We start from the raw sequence: 18811 nt of genomic DNA on the forward strand, positions 1-18811 counted from the left end.
ATTTGGTCAGTTTATCCGCATACCATAAACTACATGTGCATTTAATGGATGTGGTAACATCCTACTTATACGGATCATTAGATCGTGATATCTATATGAAAGTCCCTAAAAGATTAAAGATATCTAAATCATCCAATAAATATTCACAGAGGTTATACTCAGTCAAATTGCAAAGATCTTTATATGGTATAAAGCAATCTGGACGAATGTGGTATAATCGTCTTACTGAGTATCTGGTCAAAAACGGATTTAAGAATGATGATATCTGCCCATGTGTTTTCATAAAGAAATCTGCATCTGGATTCATTATAATTGTTGTGTATGTTGATGATTTAAATATCATTGGAACCCCTGAAGAGATTCTAACAATTATAAAAGCTCTAAAAAAAGAGTTTGAGATGAAAGATCTTGAAAAGACTAAATTTTGTCTCGACCTGCAGATCGAGCATGCAAAAAATGGTATCTTTATTCATCAAACAACATATACAGAAAAGATGTTGGAGAGATTTTATATGGATAAGTCACATCCATTAAGTATTCCAATGATCGTAAGATCTTTAGATGTGAAAAATGATCAATTCCGTCATAAAAAAGAAAATGAAGATATCCTTGATTTTGAAGTACCATATCTTAATGCCATTGGAGCACTAACGTATCTTGCTAATAATACACTATCTGACATATTTGCGGTGAATTTACTAGTAAGATATAGTTCCTCTCCAACCAGAAGACATTGGAATAGAATCAAACAAATCTTTCGATATTTTCATGAAACGATTGATATGGGATTGTTTTATCCATATGGATCCAAGTCATAACTAGCTGGCTATGCAGATGCATGATACTTGTCTGATCCATACAAATGGAGATCTCAAACAAGATACATGTTCACATATGGTGGTATAGCTATATTATAGATGTTCACGAAATAGACAATTGCAGCAACATCCTCTAATCATGCTGAAATACTAGCGATACATGAAACAAGTCGCGAGTGTTTTTTACTTAGGAGTTTGATCCAATATATCCTGTCATCATGTGGACTGATTGATCATAAGATATAGCTCCAACTATTCTGTTTGAAGATACAGCATGCATTGCTCAATGCTCAACTTAAAGGTGGATATATCAAAGGTGATAGAACAAAGCATATCTTTCTCAAATTCTTCTTCATTCATGATCTTCAAAATCAAGGGACAATTGATATCCAACAGATCTGCTCAAGTGATAATCTATCAGATTTGTTTACAAAGTCACTCCCAAAATCCTCATTTAAAAGATTAGTACATCAGATTTGGATGCGCCAATTTCTAAATATTAAATAATGTCGACAAGAAGGGGAGACTGTACTCTTTTTTTCCTTTTTTTCCCCGTTGGATTTTTCTTGACAAGGTTTTTAATGAGGTAGTTCTCATCACAAAAGATTTTATACTCTTTTTTCCTTCACTAAATTTTTTTTTCCATTGAATTTTTCTTTAGTAAGATTTTAATGAGACATAATCAAAAATGGACATCTAAAGGAGAGTGTTGTGACGAGGATGAATAAGAATAGATGTCTATTTATGGGTGACTCACTTTTCCTATGTTAAAAGAAACAAGTTCTTAGAATGAAGCAAACTTAATGAAGTTTGAAAAGCACATTTTGTACGCCTATAAAAACATGAACTGAGGCAAAAGAATTACATACAATCAATAATAAAACTTCTCTATATTTCTTATATCTTCACTGTCAATATATAAAATATTCTTCTCTTTCTTTTATATATACGTTACTACATATATTAGTAAATATATATGAATTACTTCTACTATAGTGAGATAATAATATTAGTAAATTATAATATTAAAGTCTTCTATTTATACTTCTTTATTTTATATATCTTTTTTATTTTACAACACCAAAAATTTTTTTTAGTCAAACAATTTTATCTTGAAAAATTTTAATCATCAAATCAATATCTAATCTTTTATTTCGTTAGACATGTCAATTCTCGAGTTAAGTTTTAGTTGAAAAAATAGACAAATCAATTTATGTTAGAATTTAATAAAGTCAAATTCTTATATTACTCTCTTCATATATATAGATCAATCATTTTGTTAGAAATAAGAAATTAAATTAGAGGAAGGATTTGTGTGTACTCAAGTTGTCTATTCAAGTTGTCTAAAATGATACAATATAAAAGGGTATTTATAGGGACTAAAAGAATCGTAATAATAAAGACGTAATATTCTATAATAAATATTCAGATATACTAAATAATTCTAATTAATCCTAATTGATCCTAATTATATTCTAACATCCCCCCTCAAACTCAAGTGACATCTTGAGTTTGAAACTTATTTAAAACAACGAAATAAAGAGGAAAAAAAACTGCATAAACTGATAAAATGGGTGCAGACAGAACTGCCAGAAGGAAGCACAGATGGAACTGCCGCTAGTCTGAAGGAAGCGTAGACGGAACTGCCGCTTGTCTGAAGGAAGCGCAGACGGAACTGCCGCTTGTCGGAAGGAAGCGCAGATGGAACCGCCGCTTGTCGGAAGGAAGCACAGACGGAACCGCCGCTTGTCGGAAGGAAGCACAGACGGAATTGCCACTTGTCTGAAGGAAGCGCAGATGGAACTGCCACAAAGAAACGCAGACGGAACTGCCACAAGGAAACATAGACGAAACGCAGATGGAACTGCTACGAGAGAACGCAGATGGAACTGCCACAAGAGAATGCAAACGGAACTGCCACGAGAGAAACACAGACGGAACTGCCGAAAGAGAGCAAAAACTATATGATATCTTCATGAGAATAGGAAAACAGCGGACGACATTGGTGTTTGATCATTATTTGACTCGAAAAGGCACAAGACGGAGAGAATAAGCTAGTCGGTGCGGTGAAAAAGCATCAAAAGAGTGACAAAAGGTAAAGAAAGATGGCATAGAAAAAAAAGTGCAAAAACTACGGTAATTTCACCGCAAGGAAAACAACCTATCATCTTCAAGGAGGATACCATGGCTCTGATACCATGTTAGAAATAAGAAATTAAAGTGGAGGAAGGATTTGTGTGTACTCAAGTTGTCTATTCAAGTTGTCTAAAATGATACAATATAGAAGGGTATTTATAGGGGACTAAAAGAATCGTAATAATGAAGACGTAATATTCTATAATAAATATTCAGATATACTAATTGATTCTAATTGATCTTAATTATATTCTAACACATTTAATGTGAAAACTAATTTTTTTAATAAAATAAAAATTTAAAAATTAATTTAATAATTAAAATTTATTGAAAATTAAAACATCTAACTAACTTTTTTAACGACTAATTTGGGTATTCCTTTATCTTTATCTGCGGCCTCATCGCTTTATGTATGAACCCTATCATTGTTCATTGCAAAAAATTCTTGCATGTAGTCATCATTCTTGTTTTCTTTACTGAGAAATGTTAAAATAATATTCTCCTTCGTTCTATCTCTAAAATATATTTTTTTCTCTCTTATAACTTTTAAAAAACTTCTTCTTTAATCCATTTTAAATTTTTTGTATTATCTAATGTTAACTTTATCCATTTTTAAAGAAAAAATAAATTATTTTTTACAAAAATATATTTTAACAAAAAATTTATTTTTTTGTAATTAAATTTTGCTTATCAAAATACTCTTTAATAAATTATTTTTTTTATTAATTAAATTGTATTTTTATCAAAATATTTTTAAAAAAATTTGATAATTAAATTATTTTTTTAAGATACCATTCAATAATTTTTTAATTATTAATTTGTGATTTTACCAAAATTTTTGTTAACAATTATTTTTATATTTTACTATAAATTTTTTGATATCAACATATATTATTTTAACATTAAATAAAAAAAATCTTACCACTGTTAATATATATAACAATTAATATATATTGATATCAGAAAATAATCTTACCAAAATTTTTTTGTTTAATGTTAAAATAATATATATTGATATCAGAAAATTAATAGTAAAATATAAAAATAATTATTAACAAAAATTTTGGTAAATTACAATTTAATAATTAAAAATGATTGAAGGGTATCTTAACAAAAATAATTTAATTATTAATTTTTTAAAAAAAATATTTTGATAAAATATAATTTAATCAATAAAAAATAATTTATTAAAGAGTATTTTGGTAAGCAAACTTTAATGACAAAAAATAAAATTTTTGTTAAAGTATAAGTCGAAAATTTTTTTTGTCCTCAATATTTTTTTACATATAAAATTGTCTTTAAGGTTTAAAACTAAATTTTAAAATTGTCATTTTTACTTAAAATATTAAAATTTTAGACCAAGTTACTCATAATAAAAAAATTTATAAAAAAAAAGAAAAAGAAACAGAGTATTTCTACTCCTGCAAGAGGGGAAGGAAAGAAGAAGAAGGGAAAATGGAAGAAGAAAAAGTTGCCCACTATCTGCCTCTGTTTCCGCTTCTATGGCCACCTCTGTACAGTTTTTGTCCCTAAGATAAGAACGATTTTAAAATCAAGTTAAATCTTAGGGACGATTTTGTATGAAAAAAAGGTTCAAGACGAAAAAAATTTTTGACGTATACCTTAGGGACTAAAATTGTAGTTAACCCTAAATATATGGTATCGATTGAGAGAACTTGCATTGCGTGACATAACCGAACTACAATGCCTTGGCATTAATGTGGCTTTACATGCATGCTTGTTCTGATGTTTAATAATGAATAATCGTTATGAGGAGAACATGAACTTAAAATTAAATAATTTTCATGTGATAGCTAAGCTCAATAGTCCATACACCCACAGGAAGATAGCCCGGTTTTTTCGGAAATCCATCTAGTAGAGACAATTTTGAATTTTAGAACATGCTCAATCATGAACATGCATGGACTGAAACTCAGCAAATTGATGTGTAAGTGCAATTGTTCTTTATTTACATTTTATTCGTAATCAATAAAAACATATAGAAAATTATAAACAAGGTAATCATACTTGCAATTATTATTATTATCTTCAAGTATGGTTACTACGCACGTACGTATATATACCTTTTTCTTTTCTTTATTAATTATGTCGAAGGTGAAGTGAATATTCATATCTTTTTTTTCTTTCCAAGTATTAACAACAAATTGAAGCAAACATGGTAGCAGTTTCACAAAGCACATAACAAGTCGATATTATTTAGAGGCTTTTCAATAAAAACAATCCCAGCATGAATGATAATGATAAGGGGGAGCTTGTGAAGTCCCCTCCTCCAATAATCATTTGTTTTAATTAATTCATTATTTTATATATAAATATAATGGTCTTCTATGAATTAAAAAAAATGCTAATGTTAGATGGACAAAGCTGACGTTACTGGGTGAAGTTGTTAAGCAAGTGAAGGAATTGAAGAAGAATGCAGAGGAAGCAAGCAAAGGGTTCCTGATCCCAATGGATTCCAATGAAGTGAAAGTTGAAGCAACTGAAGAAGGAGATGGATCATCAATGTCTTACAGGGCAACCGTGTGCTGCGAATACCCGCCTGATCTGCTATCTGATCTAAGACAAACATTTGATGGCCTCCAACTTCAATTGGTGAGTGCACAAGTATCCACTCTGGGAGACAGAGTGAAGAATGAAGTTGTGTATACTTGTTACTGCAAAGGGGATATGATGAGTAGTGTTGAGGCATGCCAAGTTCTTGCAAGGAATCTTCATCAGTCACTGTCTTCTCTACTCACCTCACATCCAATCCACAATAGAAGACTACGCTGTCTTCAAACATCTGCTGTCTCATGCTACAATTAATAATATTTTTCATCTTCATTCACAACATATGCTTTGTTAGGAGTTGTTTCATAAGTGTCTTCTGGTTATAAATAAATGGGTTATGGATAAAGTATATTTTGGACAATTACGTTTACGATTTTTTTAAAAAAAAAATTCTAATATTTAATTTTGTTCATAACGTTTTTTGTTTGTATTAAGACTATTTTCAGAGGTTTTTAATTTTATTTCTAATATTTTAGATTAAATTAATACGGGGGAGTAATTTTAACATAAATTAAAAATATTAAAAATAAAATTGAATAAAATTAAATATTAAAAATATTTTTAAAAAAATTATGAATATTTTATTCTAAATAAATATAATTCTCTATTCATATAAAAGTATTTTTATGTAAAAATAATAATTAAAAATTATTAAATAATTAGCATATTTAATTAAACTATTCATCATAATAAAGGTCTAACATTTAACTATTATTTTCATATAAAACCAGAACTAAATGAGTTTATTAGTTGTGGGGTTAATTACTCTGTCACTTCATATGTATCATGCCCTTGAAATGTTCAATATTCATGCTATTGAATTTGAAGCTAACTTGGCTTATGCTTTTTTTATATTTACATTTTTAAAATAGATTATTTTGTTCTTTGTATTGAAAACGAAGATAATATTTAAAAATTTAAAATGATGAGTACATGAATTAATAACGAAATTTCATTATCAATAAAGGATAAAAACAATGAAAAGTGCCACATGCCAATGAGTTATAGTTCAAATGACATATTCTTCTCATACTCATATAAAAAGTTGTGAATTCGAGTTCCCTATCTTTAAGAAAAAAAAAAAAAAAAAAAAAAGAAAAGTGCCACATAATGGATTTTATTTATTCTTTAAAGTCTGCCAACCCCGAAAAGCCTAATAGTCAAGGGAAATGCAATGCAATGCACGCATCACTTGTTCCGTAGTGGGCCTATACGCTTCCTTTGTTGTCTCAGAAGGCATCATTGGTTCAAATTTCAACCATGACCATATCATACATGTATTCACCCTATCGACTTCTTTTTATCCCTTTAGTGGCACACTGCAGTTATGTTAGTTGTGGAATTTGTCCCCTTTTTTTGTTTTTAAACTGATGAAAAGACATTAGTGGAATACCCATTATGAGTCCAACATTTCATTTTTTGCAAGGTTATTAGCTCATGCTTATGGAGCTATAGTGGAAGTTAGGGGGTATAATAGCCACATATATCGATCTATATATCTATATATTATAATCCTTACAATTCTAGAACATACATCAGATGAATATGTATTGTAATTTATAAATATATAAATAATGTTACCACCAGTGTTTTTAGAAGGGAATAGATTGCTGACTGCTCATCACCTATTCCAATAAAATTTCCTACGTACTACATTACTGACCTTAACAAACAAATAAATGGTCCCATATAATGAAATGAAGCAAGTTCAAACTAAAAATTGTTTGATCCTCTTTCCCTTGGGAGGGACTTGTACAACACCATGCTGACATATTTGTGTCCAAACTTCTGGGTGGAACGCAGGGCCCTGAATTCACCCCCAGGCCCGTGGGTTTTGTGGATATATAGATGATTGAGTTCCACATGTGAGGGTCTAGGGAGAATCGTGGATGAATAAGAAGGGTCATCACTTGTTATCAGTGGTAGTTTTCGTGGTAACTTGGGCGGAGGCTTGTCAAACTCTTTGTCATTGAAGGGCATGTTATCATAACTCCATGGTGGGGATGGAGGACATTCGGTATCACCTAACGTTGCAACCATTTCTGGAATAAAATCCTGCAAATATGGATATGGTTAAGCATTAACAACGGGGTGAGCACTGGTCGGTTTGGTTTGGGTTCAATGTGAAATTAGAATTGAATCGATCAAAATATAATTGGTTCGATTTGATTCAGATTTATATTTTTTTGTATATGTATCCGAACCAAACCAAATCGATTAAGAATGGATTGGTTCGGTTCAGATAATTGGGTACCCGATGACTTTGAAATTCATAAAAAAACCAAATTTTTATTTTAAAAATTCAACAAATACAATAAACATGTAACATTAATATAAATAATCTAAACATGTTAAACACCAAATACATTAAAAACTAAACTCATTAAAATCTAAACATATTAATAGTGAATAATCTCACTAAAAGTCATATATATTTTTTTTTTTATTTAATTAATATATGATTGGGTTTATAGGTTGGTTGGGATTCTGCATCTCCAGAACCGATACCCAAACCAATCACTAACAAAGGCCATTGATTTGGTTCGGGTTGAATCCGATTACCCGTTAGTTCCAGAACCAATTTAATTGGTTCGGTTCGGTTCGGGTTCGGATACGTAATCGGATACCCACTACCGTGCTCACCCCTAATTAACAACATATCAGAGGAGAAGTAGTCCAAGATGTGTAGAAGTACCCGCAAATCCAAGATATTGTAGGGGCAACCAGAAGCATCAAGAGCCCAGGGGAATTCTGGAGCATGGGTGTGATAGCCACCTACAATGTAACGGTAATGATAGACACCTGTTTTGAGTGCTTTAAAAATGCCATAAACATGAGGGGGAGTCTGCAACTGCAGGGCTTCCCTGGTTTGCCAGTTGTCCCATGATCCTGTAACAGCAACGTCCCAGTTTACTGGGTGCTTCCAAGTAATATTCACATATTTCAATCCTTCATGTACCACTCTTTCTACGTACCCATCTTGCAGTATTTGCCGCTGGCTCATGCACCACCAGTTACATACACTAGCTTAGCCTTGCTTTTTAATTTCATATTCATACATACATATATACTCATCAACTAATAACTATCACAAAATTAAAGATATCATAACTTATCATGACATACACTACACTTTTTTTCAGAACGGTTCTATGGTTAGTGATCAGTTTTCTTTCTCTAACATTCGACTTCATTGTTAACTCCAAAGTAATAACCAATGCAGAATCACATTAGCTTACGTATTAATGAAGATAATATTCATACACACAGTATATATATAATTGTTCTAGGTAAAACTACTTACAGCAGGGTCGTCACTGATCAACTGTTGACTCTGAGTTGAATGGGGGAAGAGATTGTGCATTCTGTTTATAGACATTCTAACCATCAAGTCAGTTTAGAATATAAAAAATACTAGGATTAAGGTTTAAAAAAATACTTTTTGAGATTCTTGGCTCTATTATTTATAGCCTTCAATTGCTAAAATTAAAAAAAAAATCTTTATCAGATTCTCTCTTATTTTGATGAGATATGAGTTAATTTTGTTGTATAGCCCTTTATTAGGCTAGTGTCTTAGGTTTTTCAAAATTGTTTTTCGATATTTTAAAAATTATATACGATCCTTTCCTTTAAGTTTCTTTATTTAAGCGAGGTAATAATAAAAAGGCATTCATTGATCATTATCGTTAAATTTCATGAATTAGTCCCCTAAATATTTCAATTTTCAACTATCTCTCAAAGTTTGGCAACACGTGTGGAACTTAATCCTGATCAAGGAAAAAGAGACTATTGAAAATCGAAAATCATTCACTTTTACGGTCTTGTAAATATCTATTATCTATACTCATCCATCTTGTATAAAGTTAAACGAGATTAAAATACTGAATGTGTCACACGAGTTCCACTCTCCTAATAGCGTTTATGCCGTGGGCCGTGGCAAATCCCATCTTTATATTGTTGATGTGATAGTTTCATTGTTATACATACGCTTAGGGGTGGGAACGGGGTAAGGTGGGCTTTTGCTCTACTCAATTCTGTTTCGCCGTACAATAACTTTTCCCGTTTTTAAAAAGTTGAATTCTAATTTATTTTTGTGGGTATCCGTTTCGTCTCTATCCGTTTCTATAATTATTAAAATTCAATAAATTAAATTAAATTTTAAAATTTATATAACTATCATAATATAAATTAAAGTAAAATTTTAAATATGATACAATATTATTAATATTTTATTAATTATTTTACATATATTACACATATTATACATATATCGGGGTGAGTATTACCTAAATTCTGTCCTGCACAAGAATCTGCCCCATTAAAAACACGCCCCGAGCATATAGAGACAGGTGAGTACCGCAAATTCTGATGGTATCGCCATTCCTACCCACACTATAACAGTAATGTTATTACTTAGTCTTATTGACATTATTTAATTTGTTGTATATGGTTCAAACGTTTTCATCTTTAACTTGATTATATTGAATTTGAATTGGACTACTTTATTGATGTGATATTCTGTAAATTATGGTTAACTCCGTTGATAAGAAATTAACTCTTGTCTCGCTAGTCATTAAGATTTAAGTTCAATTTTACCGACAATGTGAAGACAATTTTAATGGCGGATCTGTTACTACATCTCACAGTTTTAAAAAATCTATATAAAAAAAGATTTAATCTGAAAATAAGTTACTGATCTGATATTCTTAAAAATTTTATGTTAAGCACATCTTATTCATAAATCAATAATAAAAATATATAAAATAATAGTTAAAATATGAATACATAGTTACATACTATATTAAACAAATTATTTAGTCAAATGTTGTACGCAAGTTATGAGAGTGGCACACATCATAGGCGCACGCACCAGAATGACAAATAAGGAGCCTCCCTCACACGTGGTTAACTTCAATGCCTGCAATTCAATTGGTACAAAGGATAAAACTTTGGTAGTGCACTCCAACATCGTAAAAAATCAAACGCCATAGCCATCAGTGTCAAACGTTTGTTTATAGAGACAGGACACTGAAACAGAAATACAAACACAAAATTGTATTTGGCAGAAAAGATATGAACAGAGACAATGTGTCTAAAGACACTGAATTAGTGTATTTTGTGTCCATCCTGACAGAAAAGATACAAAAACACTAAAGCACAACTTATTTTTTCTATTTTCTTTTATTATTCTTGTTAATTTTTTATAATTATATTTTTTATTATTATATTTTTCTTCTCAAATTTTTTGAATGGAAAAAAATGAAAATAAATTAAATTTTCATAATTTGTTCTAGTTTATCACCAAACAAAATATAAGAACACAAAATTGTGTGTCTCTGTTCAGTGTCTTATTCTATCCTATTCTCAATGTCTTGTCATGTCCTGTTCTCGAAAAAAAACGCACCCAAATATAACACTCCAATATGGATCTCCACCTAAGTAGTTATACCAGAATTTGTTAATTGCCTGCTTCAAAATTGGTGATGCCCTAGTTGGTGCTCTTATATATATTAGGCCCTTTTTCCTGGAAATATCCTTGCCAAAAACGCAACTAATTGCTTCATTCACCACAATTATTGAATAATTGAATATTAGGCCCTTCTTAAATAATACTATTTTTTTTGGTACGGATAATTATCTATTATTATCACTATCATTAGTGAAGATGCTCTTTAATGCTTTGTTATAAATATGTCTATCTGGCTTCTTCAGTTCTACATAGATTACTAGTATTTCTTGATAAATCCCATTCCATAGCCTAAGTACATTTTCCATTTAGGTTCCTGGCAGCTCAAATCTCTATGATACATCTACAGACTAGTTGGTTTTAGGTGAATTTGTAATCCAAAATATATAAATTGAATTCCTTAATTTCTTTGGAGCACAATCAAATGAAATTAATGATTTATGAGTGATGCTCTTGCTCTCATGCAAGGGGGAACTAAACATGATATATAAGTCACTAATGCATGTGAGAATATCACAGCCACTGATCCAGATCGGATTTTGTTTAGCCAATGAAGAATTATGAAATGATATAAATATTAAATAAGCTAGCTACATATAAATAAGTTGTTAATTAATGCTGACGCGTGTGCACTGCCACGATTTTTATGGTTCCATAGGGAACATACATGGCTGGGTCTCCCTTGGTTCTCACATGCAATCAATGTGGGTTTACATCAAAATTAAAGTCCCAAATTTAGTTACCAAAAAAAAAAAAAAAGTCCCAAATTTGAGTTATTTGTTGTCACCTTTTAATGAAGAAAATGGCGTGACATATTTCTCTTGATTACATGGGACCATTCATCTAAGACTTGCCCCATTTTTTCTTTAATTATATTCCTTCCCCTAAGAAGGTCCCAAAATTTGAGTTTGGTGAAGACTGGGCGATACGGTTCCACCAATTCATAGACTAATTGGGTTGAGACACAGGTAGAGGGGGAAAAAAAAAACAAACGGTGAATTATGTCACCTTTTAATTTTATTATGGAGGTTAGAATGGGGTAGGACCCCGTTATGAGGATCAGGTGTGCTTTACCAGAATGTGGTGTCAGCAAGTAAGAAATCGAACAGTGCGAGTGGGGCGAGGCTTATCGGGCAGTCCAACTTGTTCACTACAACACAGATCATGCGAGTTGTTGAGGGAAAATAAAAAAAAAAATCATTCATGCAGAACTTGGAGGGTCCGATAAGTTTCATGTAAATTTTTCCTCCATGCAAAACGAACCCTCTAATTTGCTTACAAAAAATTTTCAACAATGAAATAAGAAGATCCAATTTTTTAACACCAAATCTGAACAAAAGCTGTCCCACAAATTGGTCTACCACTTCTAACGTCCATAACTAAGCACAACATATTCACAGTTTCCATAACAAAAAAAAAATCAGCCAAATTATGTTCGTATTTTATACTTACCTTAAACTAAACATATAAGACCATATTGAATATATAAATTCCAAATAATTTTCAAACTCAAAGTTAGTGATATTTTGCCAAATACAGACCATGGAGTATTAACAACTTTTCTACCAAAAATTTTGTTGTGCATCTGATATCTTAGTTTCAAACATGGTCACGAATAAACAAATTGGCACTCGTATATCAAGTTTAGGTACGAAAATCTTTTAACTTTACAACAACGATTTTATGAATATATTTAATGAAGGCCCTAAAATTAAAATGGTGCCTAAATTCCATTCACTTAATAAAAGAATAACGTGAGGGAGGATCCTGTATCGTTCATAATTACATAAAAATGGGACAGCACTGTTCAATTGCATGTGCACTGTATTTTAAGATCACAGAGCTCTTGTATTAGTTTTTTCATTCATTCACTTTCTCTCTCTCTCTCCCTTCTTCTTTCTCTGTTTTCTCTCTGTCTCCAAACTCACAAACAGAAACTCAGTTATAAAAGGAACCAAATCCCCCAACCACTTTTTTCTCAACTCTCTCTTTTGTTCTCTCCTCTGATCTCAGTTTTTCTCTCCCCCTTAACGAACCAACCATGCATACTCCTCCTCCTCCATCATCATCTTCTTCTTCTTCTAATTCTATTTGGGTATTGTCTAGCATAAAGCTTCAATTCTTTGCACGAATCAGAAGGTTCCTCCAATCAAAAGCGACACGAAAGCGCCGAAACCAACCAAGAAACAGAGCTGAGCAGAACAACAACGACAATAACAAGGTCGAAAAAGTTGTTGAAACGGTTCAAGTCATGGAGAAGCATGAGGAGGAGAAGGAAGAAGAGGAGGACTCTGCTATCATGTTGCAGAGGACAGTGAAGAAGCTTCACTTTGGAAGCTGGGAAGAGAAGGAGGTGGCAGCCAAGGATATTGGAAATTTGGCAAAAGAAGATTTGAAGGTTAGAAAGTTGATAACAGAACTCGGTGTGGTGCCTGTGTTGGTCTCTATGGTGGCTTCCGACGTGGCCACCCGTCGCAGAGCGGCGTTGGTGGCGTTGATCCACCTTGCTGATGGAACTTACACGTAAGTTTTTTTTTATCTCTGTTTCTTAAATGTTTCATATTTCATTATGAAAATGTTTAGTAACCAAAGAAAATTAGCCAAAAACAATCATAACTTGCCTTATTTAGCATTTATTAATTGTTACGATAATTAATAAATGCTAAATAAGACAAGTTCTGGCGGTATTTTTTGTCTTCCTAACATTACCTGTGATCAGTTCATCTTTGAGTGCTTATGGTTGCTTATTCATTATTTCATTTCATAGGTTCTTTGGATCATATTATTGGTTAATTGAGTGTCCATGAGTTTTAGGGTCTAATGAATTGTTAGGTATGGCTACCATACTCGTAGCTATCATAGATAGTAAAATCTGTTAAGTTGAGATTAGTGGTAGAGAATGATAGAGAAATTTTGAATCACTTAAATCTATTGATACTCTAAAAATGCAAAGTTATTGAATTTGTGGGCAAGGTTAAGGTCCACTAACTTGTAATCAGTGCGTGAACTAATAGTATTAGAATATATATATTTTTTCATTCCCCTAATTAAATTGTTTGAATCATACTTTAAAATAAAAAATGTGAGAGTGGAGCAATAGTAGCTTGTGAGTAACCGCATATTTTGACTTCTAGAGAGCATAGACAAGGACTGATGAATCACAAAGTGGTTATTGGCCTTGGCGGGTAAGGCTCATGACTCCACAGTTACCACAGCCACCTTGGTTTTAAGAGAAAGTTTAGGGGACAGCAATTTGGAAAAGTTCAGTGGCCAGCAATTTTTGTGTTTTTTAGCCAGCACTTAACCATCAAAACAAAAGTGAGTAATCTTCCACTATTAGATGTAATCTCACACCATTAAAAACATTATTGATGGCCAATTGATGGTTACAAAACACCAAAATTGCTGGCCCCTAGCATTCTTCCAGCAATTTTTTTGTTTTGTAGCCAACACTTAACCATCAAAAGAAAAGTGAATGAAATTGAATGTAATCCCACACCATTAAAAATACTATTAGTGGCCAATTAATAATTACAAAACACAAAAGTTACTGGCCCTTACCACTCTTCATTCAATATTAGAGGGAAAAAATTTGTTGATAAAAAGAAAGGAAAATTAACATCTCAATTGGAAGAGACTAGAGAGTTTGGTGCAGTACCTCGCATTCAGAGCTACGTTTTCCTATACAGGCTGTTAGTAATATGGAAGTTATACAAAAATAAATGTATTCGGATCCATGGCATTAAATCTGAGATTAGAATTTAGCCAATATTTTCGGATCAAATTTCCCAAAAGCCCACTAGCACATCACCATGCTGTAGTTGGTAATAATTAATAAATTTAAAAAAATGGCCAAAATGTGCGCTGAGTTGCTTGGTTGTGGAATGAGCTACTAGGGGACAAATTTCATATTGAAGCGACATTGCTGTCGTAAAAATTCATAAATAATTTATTAAAATATAGCGTAGTTGATCAGATTCCTTTATTATCTTTCGAACAACTCATGTCTTTTTGTTGACCTACATTTTCCAACACATATATTAGTTTGAGATCCTGGTTGACTTCAATAATAATATGTAATAAGGTACCTTTTTTATTTAGTTGGTTTGGCATTGTTATTGTTTTGTACTATAATCGCATCACTCCCATCGATCAAAGGAAGAAAAAATGGACCGGAGAAGGTGGGAAGGTGATGATGCATAGCTTAGAGATCGATGTTGACTTGTTCATGCTGACTTTGTAGAATAACTGCTATCAAAGTATTCGATTCTAACCTAACTTTGACCTCGTTGAAGCATGTTTCTTTCAAAAACGTCTTTTGCATACTAAAAGATTGTCTAGATACACATGTTTCAAATACCATGATAGAGAACGAAGAATTACTACAATTAATAATTCATAATGATAATTTTTTCTCTGACATGTCTTTTGTTTCTTTCTTCAGGAACAAGGCTATGATAGTGGAGGCAGGAATATTATCCAAGCTGCCAAACACAGTTGACAATGTAGATGAATCAACAATCAATGAATTTTCTGAGTTGCTGTTATCGTTGTCTTCACTAGCAAACACCCAATTCCATTTTCCTTCATTGGACTTTCTACCATCACTAAGACACATTCTTGAGTCAAACTCATCAAGCTTAGACACAAAAACATCATGTTTGGGTGCCCTATACAACTTTTCAAGCGTGTTAGAGAACGCGGGAGCTTTGGTTTCATGTGGGATTGTTCCTATTTTATTAGAACTATCCTCAAGAAAAGAAACTTCAGAGAAAGCATTGGCAAGTCTAGGGAACTTGTTAGTGAGCATGATGGGGAAGAAAGCAATAGAGAATAGTTGTTTAGTGCCAAAGAACTTCATTGAGATCTTGTCATGGGAAGACAAACCGAAATGCCAAGAGTTATCGGTTTATATATTGATGATCCTAGCGCATCAAAGTTCAAGTCAAAGGGAGAAAATGGCACAGGCTGGCATTGTTCCTGTGCTTCTTGAAGTGGTTCTGTTGGGAAGCTCTTTGGCTCAGAAGAGAGCATTGAAGCTATTGCAATGGTTCAAGGATGAGAGGCAAACCAAGATGGGGCCACATTCGGGGCCACAAACACCGAGGTTTGCATCGATGGGGTCACCGGTGAATCAAAGAGAAGCAACGGAAGGGAAGAAGATGATGAAGAGTTTGGTTAAACAAAGCTTGCATAGGAACATGGAGATTATTACTCACAGGGCTAATGCTGCTGGAGACTCTTCTAGATTTAAGTCATTGGTTATTAGCACTAGTTCTAAGAGTTTGCCTTATTAATTTTCATATTTTTCAATTTTCTCTTTCGTGCTAATAATGTTGAGGTACATGTTAGATACTCCTACAACATTTGTATATGTCCACAAATATAAATGGAAATCAAACAATGTCTTTTTTCAATTTGTCTTCTGATAACAAAATGCAAATTTCACTTCAAAGTCTTAAGTCACAAATTATTTCAATTATTTCTATAACCTGTTTATGTAAAATGTTAGTAATGATCTCCTCCCAATATTTTGAAAACAATTTTTAGAGAGTAAATTTCATAGTGATCTTTAAAATTTAGGTCATTATTCAATTTAGTGTTCGAAATTCAATCTAAAATACTAATAAAAAAATTAAAATATGAAAAACAAAATTAAATAATAGTGTAAATATCAAAAATTACTACAAGAATTTATTCAACTTTTTACACGTAAAAATAGCAAAATTTCATCTCAAGAGTCCATCTCTTGGATTCAGAACAAAAAATGTAAATTATACTCTCTCTTCACCCATAGAACTAATTTGTGTTATATTATTTAATATTTTTATGCGAGACAAATATATAATTGGACTAGAGAGTTGCCAACCAACTATAGTTCAAATGGCATAATTTTCCATAGGTTCGAATCTCCCTAAAAAAAATTGGACTAAAGAAAACCATAATAGTCATTTTTTCTTCGCGTTTCTTCTCCTCCTCCTCTTCTTCCTTCTTCTTCTCATTTTTATTTGTGTTTTTCCTCCTTCTTCTTTTGATTTTGTAACATTATATATATATTTTTTTCTTTGTTTGATTTTTTCCTCCCAAAAAGAATTATGAAAATATGAAATAAGAAGATGAAGAAGAAGAAATAGCAGAAGATGAGGAGGAGGAAAATGAAGAGTTCTGAATTATGCAAAACTTATCAGAATAAAAATACACCCAAATATCTTCGTTTTACACCCAAATTTGCTGCAAATACAGAAATGAGTTATGCTACGTGCACACTAAAATCAGCCACCAAAATATACTAGAATACAAGTATACATTGAAAATAAATTAACGCACACATGTATTTATACACAAATACATTGGTGGCTAATTTTCGTGGCTGATTTTAGTGTACAAATAGCATTTTTGTACAGAAAAATATTTTCTCTAATGCTGCATTTTTTTCTTCTTTTTCTTATTTCTTTCTTTCTTTTAGTTAAATGAATGTAAATTCATCCTCTTCCAAGGAATTTTACAGCATTATGTGTTTTTTCTTCTTCTTTTTTTGATTTTTTTGTTTTTATTCTTGTTAAGATAGTAAAACAAGAAGAAACTTGAGAAGGTAAAACAAAAAGGAAAAGATGAATAAAAGAAAAAAGAAGAAAAAGATAGTGATGATGATGAAAAAAAAGAACAGAAGATGAGGAGGAAGAAGAGGAAGAGTTTTAAGTTATGCAGAATTTATCAGAATAAAAATACATCCAAAATTCTCACAAATACATCCAAATATCTTCGTCTTACACCAAAATATCTTCGTGTTACACCCAAATTTGCTGCAAATACAGAAAAATGTTTCCTCTAATGCTACTTTTTTTCTTCTGAATTGAACCACACCTCAACCACTTGATTAGATTCAAAACAATGAAAATTTTTTCGACTTTCCTACTTCAAATCTAGCCGAGGGATTTGTCTTCTCGGTCAGAGATATTTTCAATTTCCATTTTCTCTCTATGCTACATGTAATCAATTGATTCTTAATTTCGTTTTCCTTTTTATTTGTACTCCGAACTCTTGGAGAAAAACCTGCAACTTTCGCATAATCCTTGTAGAATTTTGCAGCATTTTCAAGGGTGTTAAAGATCATCCCAACCTTGGATACAAACTGCTCATCAACACCACAGATTTGCTGCAAAATACACCCAAAATACACCATATTAAAACAAGCATAAACTATAGAATGCAAATACAACTATAAAACCATCATAAAAAATAACAAAAATCAGATTCATGAATCATTAATGAACAGAAACTAAAACAATTCAACTAAAACAATAAGACAATTCACCTTCAGTGAGATGAAAAGTCATAAACTGTAAATACACCCAAACTTTCCTGAAATATACCCAAATATTTTTTATTTACACCCCTGATATAAAATGCAGAAAATTCATCAGAACTAGTACATTAAATTCAATTCAAACAAGGAACAATGAACAGCAAATTTCACAAACAAAGTTCACGTATTATTCAGCTACACAATCATAAACTACTAACTATATTTAAATTCAGATTCAATTATTAATTGAAATTAAACCACACCTCACGAACTTCATTGAATTCAAATTCAAAATCTACTTCGCTCTGGTTCAACTGATAATTTAAAGTTGAATCATCCATTATTTTCAAAACGATTTTCAGAGCTTGATTTCAGAAATAATAGAAAACGAGAAAGAGAACATAGAGAGAAACGTATGTAAACAGCGAATGATAAGGAAAAGAGAAACAAACAAAAGAGATCGAAAAGAGAAGGTAAGAAAATTCAAAAAAGGAAACGAAATCATTTTGAAAA

General features: G+C 31.7%; 3 protein-coding genes across 3 annotated transcripts; 2 read left to right on the top strand and 1 right to left on the bottom strand.

The window, feature by feature from the left end:
• The first annotated feature begins 4855 nt into the window (after positions 1–4855).
• On the top strand, positions 4856–5780 carry LOC112783609 (transcription factor bHLH30-like). Its single transcript, XM_025826637.1, has 2 exons — positions 4856–4902; positions 5330–5780. The coding sequence occupies exons 1-2, from the start codon at positions 4856–4858 to the stop codon at positions 5778–5780; spliced, it is 498 nt and encodes a 165-aa protein (XP_025682422.1).
• A 1458-nt stretch (positions 5781–7238) lies between these two features.
• LOC112783610 (SNF1-related protein kinase regulatory subunit beta-2-like) lies at positions 7239–8529 on the bottom strand. The gene is made up of 2 exons (XM_025826638.1): positions 8221–8529; positions 7239–7580 (listed from the first exon to the last, which is right to left on the bottom strand). Exons 1-2 carry the CDS (start codon positions 8527–8529, stop codon positions 7239–7241), a joined length of 651 nt encoding a protein of 216 aa, XP_025682423.1.
• A 4236-nt stretch (positions 8530–12765) lies between these two features.
• Positions 12766–16409, top strand: LOC112784790 (U-box domain-containing protein 45). The gene is made up of 2 exons (XM_025828115.3): positions 12766–13515; positions 15437–16409. The coding sequence occupies exons 1-2, from the start codon at positions 13034–13036 to the stop codon at positions 16287–16289; spliced, it is 1335 nt and encodes a 444-aa protein (XP_025683900.1). The 5' UTR covers positions 12766–13033; the 3' UTR covers positions 16290–16409.
• The last annotated feature ends 2402 nt before the right edge of the window (positions 16410–18811 follow it).

The sequence above is a fragment of the Arachis hypogaea genome, chromosome 20 (assembly GCF_003086295.3).
Source record: "Arachis hypogaea cultivar Tifrunner chromosome 20, arahy.Tifrunner.gnm2.J5K5, whole genome shotgun sequence".
NCBI classification, from domain to species: domain Eukaryota; kingdom Viridiplantae; phylum Streptophyta; class Magnoliopsida; order Fabales; family Fabaceae; genus Arachis; species Arachis hypogaea.